The 12,683-nt window shown below is 38.4% G+C and overlaps 1 protein-coding gene across 2 annotated transcripts in view; it reads left to right on the top strand.

Moving 5' to 3' along the window:
- LOC111862250 (sex peptide receptor) overlaps positions 1-6,519 on the top strand; it is a 26,613-nt gene extending 20,094 nt beyond the window's left edge. For both annotated transcript variants that reach the window (XM_023847468.2, XM_023847467.2), the window contains exon 3: positions 4,142-6,519. In XM_023847468.2, coding sequence (XP_023703236.1) covers positions 4,142-4,871 — 730 coding nt within the window. In that variant the 3' untranslated portion in view covers positions 4,872-6,519. The remainder of the gene's footprint in view (positions 1-4,141) is intronic.
- The last annotated feature ends 6,164 nt before the right edge of the window (positions 6,520-12,683 follow it).

Raw genomic sequence — 12,683 nt, 5'->3', positions numbered from 1 at the left:
ATGATTTTGATGAATTTAATTGGATTTAAACTCCATTCGAAAACGCTCCTGGGCATCATCTCTGAATGTAAATGAGCAAGAACAACTCATCGATCTCACTAGTGATACTTCATTACAAAGTAAATTTAAGGAATTGTCTTTGCTGGAGTTCTGGATACATATTGGCAAGGAATTCCCAACTTTGAGCCCAAAAGCATTGAAGATCCTGATTCCTTTCGCAACCACTTACTTATGCGAGATAGGCTTTTCTGCTTTGGCAGCTATAAAATCAAAGTATCGTTTAAGGCTAAATATTGCTAACGAAGTTAGAGTGGCCATTTCTGATATTCCACCACGTTTTGATAAACTTTATTCTCAAAAGCAGGCCCATCCATCACAATGAACTTTGACATTTAAATGTTTGATTTTCTTTGCAGAAAAAATTAAATACTTATTAGTTAAATATCGTTTCATTTCAATACATATTTTGGTTAATTTCAAGTGTTAAAACTAATTTTCATTGTAGGCCTAATGTTGTGATACTTTAATTTTGAGTAAAAAACTGCTAAATAGTATGTAGAAAAACACAAAATAAACTGAATAAAACGTCAAATATACCATGACTTATATTTTGATAAAGAACAGGCTGGGGGCCTGAGAGTATTTTTTCTTGTAAAGGGGGGGCTCAGAAGTAAAAGTTTAAGAACCACTGTAATAATGGTATCCAACTCATAATTAAAGAGATACAGTAATTTGAAAACTGGCGAAAAATCTTTTTTCCTTCGAATTTCAGGCACTGACCTTAATATAGTTGTGTTGTGATGGTTGTAATAAAGAAATTGTTAGTTTTCTCTGTTTCCTCCCTGACTAACTTCCTCACTAGCGTCAGTTAAACCTTCTGCCGTTTTCTTTATTATATCTACCAACAGATTAACAACATCAGTACAGAGCAGAGCTTGATGTGGCCCATTTAATTTCAGTCCCACATGGTGCTCCTGGACCTTCAGGCACGTATTCTAAACAAAAGTTTATAAGAAAAGACGAAAAAGCATCTGTTTGTTTTAGACCATTTTCTGTAGGAAGCTTAATCAGACAAATCTTTACATGTACGTACTTTATTATAGCTTTCATTTAAATACATTTTAATAAGCTTAACTAGTTTCATGAGTCCTCCGAACTGAGTGTGAATACTGTACAATACTTCACTCCTAACTGAATCATAACCTTTCTTGAAACCTACGAATAGTTGATATACTGTCTCAATGTACTCCCATTATTTCTGTGTTATCTGTCGAATGAGTTGGCCTCTTATGCCGAAGCCCACACTAGTGATCCCTAATAAATTCATCTACTTATCGACTTAACCTTGAGATAAATATATTGAAACAAATTATCAACTTGATAAGAGTAATAATCCTCGGTAATCATTACTGTCAGTTTTACCTCCTCTCTTATAAACTGGTACGATAATAGGCTCCTTTCTGTGCTCGGGCAGTTCTTTCACATTACAAATAGAAATAATCAGTCTATGAATCTCAGAACGTAACATTCGACCTCCTGTTTGAATCAGTTCTGCCGGAATATCAGCGGAACCTAGCGAATTATACTTTTCCAACTTTGCTATACTAATTTAAACCTCAACTCGTTCAACTCTGTGTATTTCCATCTGCCTGAATCTAAGTATATTCAACAGACGGAAGAAATAATTCTTCCATATGTTCACAATGCTGTGGGAGTCTGCAAGCAGACCACCATTCTGATCCTTTACAAACTTAATCCTAGACTGGTAAACCTTAAAGTGGTCAGAGAAATAATCTAAAATATCATCTTCGGAAAAATTTCAGAATTTCCACAAAAAATCAGCGTTTGCTGAATATTGCATATTCCGTTTAAGGAATGATTTAATAAAATGGGGAAAAAATGAAAATACGTAGCTATTGAAAGTTTAAATTACTCTCAGTATTTTGGAAAACATGAAAAAATCTATCAGTGTTTGAAAGAAAATTTCGAAAAATATAAACATCTGAAAAGTGACGACGTCCAGGAAAGAAGGAAAATGTCAAACACGCAGGTATGTTTTTGAGAATTGAAAAGTAGTACGAACATGGAAATTTCGCGAAACTATTAACATTTTCAAGAAAATGAAAGCTTCGGAAATTTCCAAACGTCACATTGCAATAAATCAATAAAAACTAAATTCTGGTATTATTCTTCTGCGACAGGGGTGGATTGGATATCTCACCGCTGTCACCCATTTTTATTACGCCGCGATGGCAGGGGTGGGTAAACACAATATTAATTCACTACTTCAGCCAACCATTCGTTGGCTNCCCACCGGTGCCACCAGTTATTATGCCGTGGTGACAGAAGGGCGTGGAGGTATCCCGCCGCTGCAACCAAGGCGTCGTGCTGCCACCATCTTGTTATGCTGTAAGGGGAGCTCAAGTAAATTTACAATCACTGACGTAGCTGCCGCCTTGGCTTGAGTTTGCAATTCTCCTAAAGGATTCGGGAGATGCAGGAGCATTCAGGGAGGATGGTAACACTTGAGGGAAGGCTAAGTTCAATTAACATCACAGCGCTTTCTATCCTACTCTATTCACCTATGTCGCTATAAACATAATATATACACAATTTGCCGACGTTGCCGGCTCGCGTTACATGTGGGTTATTATCCTGTAGTGCACCTTAGTTCTACTCCTGTCACCCTGCTATTGGGTATCCTATACTTCTGTCTTTCTTTCTCTAAAACCTAGTTCATCTAGTTTTCACTTTCTTTCCCTTGGGGTTTGCACTTTAATATTATCACACTTAATGTCCATGGCTTATATGAAGTAAGTCTACTTACTTGAGCTCATGAGACAGGCGCACGCCATCAACCAATATCTACTCATCGCCATCTTTCTCTCGGCGGTAGCCTCCGGCCGCACACTAATGACAATTAATAATAATAATTTTTTTCTGATCGATTCCTCTAGAGTTTATGTACCCTCTCTTTGCTGACTTGCTGGGTTCCGGGGGTGTATTCGCCCGCCCATCCTGACGTGTGAATTTGGGTCGGTGTGGCCCACTCATTGGCTGTTTATCGAAAGGGGGTTGGCTCTTTCAGGTCTACCACCCTCTCCGACTCAGCAATTTTCCCATGGCCTAGTTCTTTATGTCCCACTTCATATAGCCTCTTCCTCAATGTCAGCCTTATTACGCTGTCACGCTAATATTCTGATTACGAAGCTATTGCCTGTTACACTTCTTTGCAAACCCAAGCTTCCTGGTACATTTCATTATTTATATTTCTTAACTTAAAGTCTAGATACCCTTATTCCAAATTACCCAAAAAAACATATCTACTTGTACATAACCCTTGGGGCATAACATTTGGAAATATAATAAATTAAATAAATCAGCACTTTCATTCAGAACGAGCCACTACCGTTTTCACCCTCCCTCAAGCACATTTCTACCTTGTTTAGTTTCTTGGAATTGCGCCTCCCCATATCAAACTCTTATGATGATGGGTGTACAGCTGGATAATGCTTACGAACATGGAACCCACATTCAAGTGAAATGTATGACGTGACGATTGTGATGGTTTATGTTCAAGTGTATATACTTCCTGATGAGGACCCAGAAATAGGGTCGAAACAGGTAGTGAGTATGAATAAAAATACTATTAATACAAGACAGTTGTGTTGATGGTATTATAATAATTACGCCACTGCAGTAAATTATCAGAAAACACACTTCTGCCTTTTGTATGACGAAAAATATTTGCTTATTTTCTGAGATCATAAGGTAGAGCAATAAGCCCAGAATTACAACAGAATGTAAGAAACTTACATAGCAAATTTTCGGTCTCTCTTATTTGCTTACCACACTGAAACAGCGCATCACTTGCTGCTAGTCAAGGTACCTTGAATGCAAATGTGCTGTCAGCATAATATGAAATATCGTGATAGTCCATGGGTTGCGCTGGTTAGGCGATGTTAACTTTAACACAACTCAAAGAGAAACATAAAGTTCAAAAATAAAATATATAACTTAAAACTAAATGTCACTTTGATTTTTCCTCAACAGCAATTGAATTGATGGTGTACCACACGAAGGTTCAGATATCAGTTGAAATGAGAGAATGTTATATAGTTACATGTGGTCCGTGTTTCAGGTACATATATGTGTGTCATGCACCGATGGCACGCACTTGGTGTACTATGCCCCGGGTGCTGAAATGTGTGGGCATTATTGCTCTGCTGGCCATGTTGCATCAGTCCACCCGCTTCGTGGACCGGGTCTACGAACCACTGGAAGTGCTGTGGGACGGCGATGAGAAAGTGACGGTGTGCCAACACAACTGGGCTGACTGGGTTATCTACATCAACCTTGACGTGTACTTCACACTATACTACTGCTTCCGCGTGGTGTTCGTGCACGCTGTGCCCTGCGTGTCGCTGGTTGTGCTGAATGTTCTGCTCTTCCGTGCCATGCGAGAGGCACAAATCAAGCGCGAGAAACTGTTCAAGGAGAACCGCAAGAACGAGTGCAAGCGACTCCGGGACTCAAACTGCACAACCCTCATGCTCATTGTCGTGGTGACAGTCTTCCTCCTAGTGGAAATCCCACTTGCTGTTGTCACTGTGCTTCACATAATCTCGAGCAGCGTCACAGAGATCCTGGATTATTCCATTGCTAATGTGCTCATCCTTTTCACCAATTTCTTCATTATCGTTAGCTACCCCATCAACTTTGCAATCTACTGTGGCATGTCTCGACAGTTCAGAGAGACTTTCAAGGAGCTCTTTGTGCGCGGGACTGTCACTGCTCGCAAGAACGGGGGTAGCTCCAGATACTCCCTTGTCAATGGCCCTCGGACCTGCACCAACGAGACTGTGCTATAATGCTTTGTGTGAAACATACGCTTCCGCTTGTGCACCCCTCATTGAATTGTGTTTGGTGCTACATTGATGAAAAGTAACTGTTTGGTGGAGGGAGACAGCATCTCAAAACAGTCATCACATCACTTTAATTTACCATCACACCGTGATCAGTAACTCAGTGGTTGAGATGGCTTGTCAGAATCTCAAATGGGAAAGCAACTTTCTCATGGTGACTTAAGCAAAACACATACTTTCTATGATGTTTTAATTGACTAAAGAGCGTGTTCTGTCACTGTAAGGTCCTTGACTTCAGCATGGTTTGTGTCAGGGTTATCATTTCATATCAAGGAAAAAAAGGGTGAACTTTTGTTATTTCTTACACATGAAAATAAACAGTGCTAGTGTATTGTAATTTTATCACAACGTACCACAGCAGATCCTATGCTGAAAGAAAATACTTCTTACAAAAATAAAGACAAAGCTGACACATATGACATCAGAATACAAATGTTATGTCCTTTGGGAGCTATGACTGTATGCCTAACGACAAGTTTTTATATATGAAGATCTGACAAACTTCATCTAAAAGGCATTCATTGAACATAGTTCCAATATATGTCAACATAATCAATGAGGAATTTGATGTATTAGAAGATAATATTTTGTTGGTCTGCTGTAGCTGTGAGAACAAAGACTTACATGCAGCTTGATATTGTGGTGTTCTTTTTGCATTTTGGTAGGACTAATATGAGCCTACAAATGCTCAGACCGGGAAAAACATTTCAACATCAAATTCTATCTCTGTTTTGTCCCACTGATTGGACAATGACATCTTTGTGACCTGTGTCAGAAATGGTTGCAATCACCAACTTTCCGCCTGCCCTCATCTCCACATGCATTCAGAACTCTTTTTTTGAATATCATCGTTCTCAGCATGAAGAAAGGCGTATTTGCATGTAAAACAAACAGCCATAAATCAGAAACAGAATTACCTGTATATGATGTGACTAGCTCCTCATTAATCAAACTTTTCAATGTTTATTTTGTCATAACACTTCAGGGATGGTAGTCATAATATTATTAGAGGAAGAAAATGTTGTACATTATGAAAAATAACTTAGTTTCATCTTAACCTCTAATTTGCAATTTAATTATTTTATTACTTGCTAACATCACAAGGCAACAGTATGTTTTCCTCTCTACCATGCAATAACTTATGAACCAGCGCTGCTACCGTAAGACATGTATCACTAATTTCTTGCTTTAGTTTCTTCCACAAAGAGGAAGCAGTGGCAATTCAGTCTTTTGAGGTCTTCTGACTTGGAAGCAAAATTATTTTTTATCAGATTTGTAGGTCATGCTTCCCCCTCTCCTCCCCTCCCCTCTTCCACTCCTTATCCTATTATTATTATTATTATTATTATTATTACTACTACTACTACTACTACTACTATTTATAATCACAAGCATCATCATCAAATAAGTGAGTATCAGCTCCTTAATGAGTACTTTGCTGCACTGACTTAATTTCTGTAATCCCTCTTAACCAGTAACAAAATGTCTTAGTGTCCCATCACTTAACAATGCTACATCAGTTAGGAAATGTATGCATAGTGTAAAGTAGAGTAAAGGTATCCCTGTAACAGGCCGTGAAGGCCCATAGGGTTGTGAGAAGTTGAGGTTCCCACATTTTCTAGACAATCAGCTCATAGATGGCGGCAAGGTTGTCAGCCTTACGCACCGGCCACCCTTTACCCCAAGAATGTTCCTGGCACTCGTTTCTGTTAGAGGCTGAGTCGACCCCAGGGCCATAGTGCAGCTGGAAGGATTAGGTCAATTGAAAAAAATCCAATGACATCATCGGGACTTTAACCCACGACCTTCCTGCTTGTAGCATAGTGCCTCAACCAACTACGCTACCGCGTGTATGCATATTTTGCATATTTTTCCTCACTATCTCGAAAACTGTTAATGTTATGAAGAAGAAGAAAAGAGTATACCTGGACATACCAGGTGTGTTTCATTTCAATGTACAACTTCAGTTTAAACATTTTTTGTTTCAGTAAATGGCATCGGGAAGTAACGCTCAAGATAGGCATAGAAACATCTGTAGTTCTCCATGTAACGTGCCTGTTATTGTTTTCTGATTATAACTAAATCTGGAGTGTGTAAACAAAGTTTCATAAAGCTCCAAAATATAAAATTTAATTAAAATCTGTTCAGTGATTCTTGCTTTGTTACATGTGGACAGAGAGCTGGATATCACAAAGAGAATATAAGCATTCTTTGTAATTTTCTTTGAGAACATAACAAAACTGAAATGTTAGTCAACTTAATTGGAAAGGTAATATACGTTTACTTAACTTCATGTAAACATAAGCAACATAAATTGGTGAATATAGCTGTAGGAGCCAGTGCCAAGTACATGAGTACATACATGATACACATAATACACTCATGTATGAAAACCTGGCCTTGTATAGGCAGTTTGAGCCTTTGGGAAACGGTAAGAGAACCAATGGCAGAGCAGCCACTGTCTGCATACATTGTACACATCTAGTGAAAATGTTAATTCTTCTCGTGAGTGTTCCCAACCGATTCTGGGCACACCCAGCCTCCTATCCAATATGTACTGAAGGTTCTTTCCCTGGGGGCAAATTGGCAGAGGCTTGAAGCTCACCACCAAGAAGCTTCAAGTTCTTTATCCTTTCCTAAATTCTTTAAAAAGGTTACTCTCCTAACATTTATTTCATTACAGATAAGTATACATGAACAGACATGCTTATCTTTGTCCCTGCAGAAACTGCCATTTTATAAGGTTCAATATGTCTATGTAAAATTTTATCCTTGTGTAACCAATGTTCAGAAAAGCATAAAATATCTGGCTTTAATACCAGTGACCTGAGCAATGCATTTAATTTCAATAGTTTATTTCCCAGACTTTGTACATTATGATGTAAAATACTCAAATACTGTGTTTTATCAGATCATCCACTACTTGGAGAAAATACAGATTCTAGCAGGGGATTTACCATAAAAAATCCTTGTTTCCTTTTCAAGGTTGATGTCTTCCTAGTTTTCTATTAAATACTTCCAACTTCATAATTTACACATGAGTTAGGTGCAAGATCATGTCTATGGGGAACATTTAGCACAATAACATTAGTATAATCATGTGAACTTACAAAGTCATTCAGCACACAAATACCCATGTTCGTCTCATTTCTCCCAGCACCCGTACTAAACAAACATCTCACTTAGTTAAAGTTTTCAAATCCAATATCGAATAAATGGTCACAGGGGTGTGGAAGGTAATTACACTGCCAATTAACTGGCAAGATTGGGACTTGAACATCCTTTTATAGGATCTCAACTAGCATGTGGCATTTCACCAGGGACTGACTACCAAGAAAGCTCTCAGGGACTGGACAAACACAGGCCACAAGAAATACTGGGAGTAACAGGACATGCAAAGTGATTCCTAGAAGGACTCTCTACCAGAAGAACTAAAGAAATTTTAAACAGAAACAAATTATGGGGGGGGGGAACAGGTCTACTAACAGGATGTTGTCACCTGAAAGGACACCTTTTCAGAATGGAAATAACCAGTAATCCCACTTGTGAAATATTCCTGGAAAAAAAAATAATCAGCTGCACATTCCCTATGTTATTGCGAGGCTATAGCTTACTTAAGCTTTTGCCACCTGGGACACTACTTTATGGAGCCAGGTGACTACCAAGATGCCCCCCTAAGTATTAAGTACACTTCATTTGAAGTGTAAGATTGCTGAAAGGTTAAACATAGGGAGATGCGCTATAGATCATGATGGTTGCAGTGCAAGGACTGGTCAAGTTCTACCCCATATTCATTAATTCATTGATTCATTCAGAGGGTCAAACAATAAGCCAAGCAAACAGTAAATACTCTTTGATCATGAAGTTGGAGGTAGATCTTCCCTCTTAAATGTCAGTAATCTTTTGCCAAAGTACACAGCATGACTTCCAGAAGGAAGTACTCTTCTCACAAATTTAAGTTCACATTCGGGAAAGGAGCAGCACATTTAGAGCAAGATTGTATATGCATGACCATCACATGAGACCTGCACAGCTTGTCTATTTCATGAATTAATCTCAAACAAACATGTAATCTGTCCTGAAAAGAAACCTGCTCTGTTTCCGAACATAGGGTGTAGAGCCCAGTGTTCTGGTCATAAGGTCATTAAGGGTTGCTTCCTACATTGGATGAGCTCCCTCAATATTAAGGCTTTTTTGCATCAGTAATTCCAAAACTAAACATACATATATTCTTTTAAGATAAGGAAGGAAGAAAGAACACATGTCCAGAGAGTCCCTGAGGACATTAGCAGTGTGCATGAAATATCCATTGTTGTGCTTAGGTCGGTGTGGTAAAATAGTGCCACTCTAATCCTCATCTTACACAGAATAGTTTTACAACTGAGATTATTCTCACACAGATCAAATATTAAGCTATGGTATGAATAAAAGTATGGTCTTCAGGTCAAGAAACATGTTACTATTATGACGATAGGTCCTCTTACATAAGTACTAAGCCATGAAAGCACACAAGGGCTAGGATGTAATGCTCTGTGTGTAATATAAATTAGTATTAGGTTCGGCTGCAGAGCCAGCTTCACCGAGTCACCAGTTTGTATTTAATAGAAGAATGGGTGGGGTCTAGAGCAATTTAGGACACAGTAGTAGTGAAGAGAACAATCCTGAACCTGAAACTGGAGTTTCAAGCCTGGTAGCCTGTAATTTTTCATGTTACTAACTGAGTTATGATGGTTGATTTCACATGGAGGTACTTTACAATTTAGAGCTTATTAAAGAATACAGAAGGCTGATATAGAAAAATAAGTTATGCTCTATAACTTATTACATAAGTGTAATCAAACAAGAGCCTTGATTTCTAAATTATAATTGTAGGTATTGTCTCTGATATGTTACTGGTAATCATGAAACCAGTGAGAGCAATCCACTATAATAGGATAGGAAACTGAAGATCAGCCATCATTGTAAGATATGAAAGACACATACATACTCAACCTGAGGCTGTATTCACATTTTTGACTTTGCCAAAATATATGACCTTGCTTATGAAAAGGCCTCTGTGCAAATTGAACCATGCAATCCCATTGCCCACGTGACATTATGGTCCTCAACACAGCATATGTAAGTTCTTTCTGAGTTTTGGACTTCATTGCACAGTAGATAATAAATAGCCCACTGAAACACAAAAATTTAAGCTGGATTATGTTGAACATTGAGGTGGATGTGAGGGACATCTGGTCAGTATGCTAATAAAGAAGTTACTTGTCTACTGCTACTTCACACTTTTCATGCCATGAATACAACTGCTGCTTCTTGGTGTGTAGCATTATCTTCTTTTTCAGTTTGAAAAAAATATATGTACATACAAAAATGGTCTAAGGAATATCCATCCAGCCCTCTGTAGCACATTCTTATAAACATCTTATTCTGTGACAGCTTCTTAGTCTTCTAGAATTCTATTGAACAATCATAATTGGTTGATTACTACTGAATTTTGTTATCAATGAAATGTAACTTATGCTGCCATTTCTCAGCACTTCAAATGAATTATGCTGCAGACAGAATTTATAAATTACGTATCATACAAGTACAAATCAGAAGGGCATCATTCGATTGAAATCAATCTTAGCTTAGAAAGGGCTAATTAAAATTGTCAATATTTGGATTCTGCAAAAACCTTACACTTATCTAGCTCAACAATTCTACAGAGCCTCACCACATAGATGGGGAAGTTTTTTGGGGTTGACTGTGGAGAGGTTAGGGTGTAGCATTAAGGTGTTAAGTCACTCAGAACATGCAAAATACTCCAAGAATTTAGCTGTCTCATACTTGTGACTAGGATTGTTGTACTAGTTTGATATCATCCCACAAAAAGAAAAAAGAAAACATTGCCTATTAGGAACCTAATAAATATCACAACTAAGTACATCTAATTAGCCTTCCTTTTCTATATATTTGTGCCACCAGGATTTTTTTCCACAAATGAATTAATTTGTCACTGTATGAACAAAAATCTTTATGGAGTCATTTATATCATAATAATCAGTACTAATGAAAAATTAAAATATGATAAACTCAGTCAATCATAGAAACTTTCAACCAATTTTTGATAAGCCAATCAGTGTTAAGAACTGGAACTGAGCCCCCAGTGACATCTAAACTCGGATTGGCTGATCATTTCCGACGGAAAGTGTGATTGCATCATTGTTATTGTTGTTTCAACCTACAACCTGATTGTATGTACTGAGCTGTGAAAATGAGAGACCTGGAAGATGAACAGTACTGTGCATCTGTATGCAAAGTTTTATGTATTCATGTACTGTACATTTGTCCACAACAACAGGATATCATACAAAATAAATTATATGTCATGTGCAGCCATTTCTATTCACCTTTCTTTCCATATCTTTGTAAGCTGAGTTGCTCTGCTGTTCTCTCTCTTGATCTCCTCCACTTCTCCTTCTAATTGGTTGGTGGTTCTGCTGGTGTTATACAGATTCAAATGGACATGAGGTAATTAACATGAATTGTAAGCAGAAAAGAATGGGGATGGAGTATTCTGTAATCCTATTGTAACGTGTTTGCGTTACTGATCCCACTTCTGACACCAGTTGTTGCGTATTGAGATTGAATCTCGTCGGTCACGTGTGTAAGTCCAGATCCCACTTCTGACACCAATGTAACGTGTTTGCGTTACTGATCCCACTTCTGACACCAGTGTAACATATCGGGCGTATATCGCGACAAATAACTTCACGCCGTATTTGATGTAGCGAATTTTATTTCACATTCGCACTTACAATCACCCAATTGACAGTTTTATGATTACTGCTATCTGCAGTATCACAAATACTACACTCCAAATGCCACAATACAACTGACTGGTTGCTGGCTAACTCGGAACTAACTCGGAGGTAGCTCGAGGACTGACTCGGAGGTAGCTCCAGGACTAACTGTGAATAGTCTTCGCTGCGCCTCATGTAGCCTCGATCGGACAATACAGAAAACGGCCATGTAATAAGCACCCTTGTTGCCTGGCGCTGTGTTGCTAGCAACGCTAGCGGTAGTAACCGCTGTTACTACCGTAACAATCCTGTTGCATCACCGTTACGTTACCGTGCGAAGGAGGGGGAGGGGAGCGCTGACTCACCCGCCGCGTCACTGCTGGTGGGGGGGGTTCTCCTTTGCGCAACATGTCACACTATGTTATATTTAAGCATCCTGTTGCACTATACACTTCTATATGTAACAATACAAATGCCATCATGAATGCAACAATTTATTTGGTTGTAGTTCTTTGTCTTTTCTTCCTCTACACTACATGTTTCAGCCACAACCAGCCATCATCAGGTGTATTTTTCACTACGTAGCTGTCACACTGCACACAATCTAAAATATAAAACACCAGCCTGTCAGTTTTGTTTTAAATCTCGCCAACATACGCTCATCAATTTCATTTTAGAATTCTAATTTAAAATTTTATAACTTTTAAAATTCAAAATTTAAAGTTTTAAATCACAGGGATACCCGCTCTGTGTCCATATGTGCTGCAGCGGCTATTTCTTTTTTTCAGCACCGTTCACGTATTATTCTGTGCAGGCTCCCTGTGGTGTGTCGCTGCTCATCTTTAATACGCTACTGTCTGGCGCAGACAGGGTATCCCTGTGATTTAAAACTTTAAATTTTGAATTTTAAATTTTAAATTAGAATTCTAAGATCGAATTGACGAGTGTATGTTGGCGAGATGGCCAGTTGCAGCCG

Source organism: Cryptotermes secundus, unplaced genomic scaffold (assembly GCF_002891405.2).
Source record: "Cryptotermes secundus unplaced genomic scaffold, Csec_1.0 scaffold3, whole genome shotgun sequence".
NCBI lineage: Eukaryota > Metazoa > Arthropoda > Insecta > Blattodea > Kalotermitidae > Cryptotermes > Cryptotermes secundus.
This window is presented reverse-complemented; position numbering and strand designations above follow the sequence as displayed.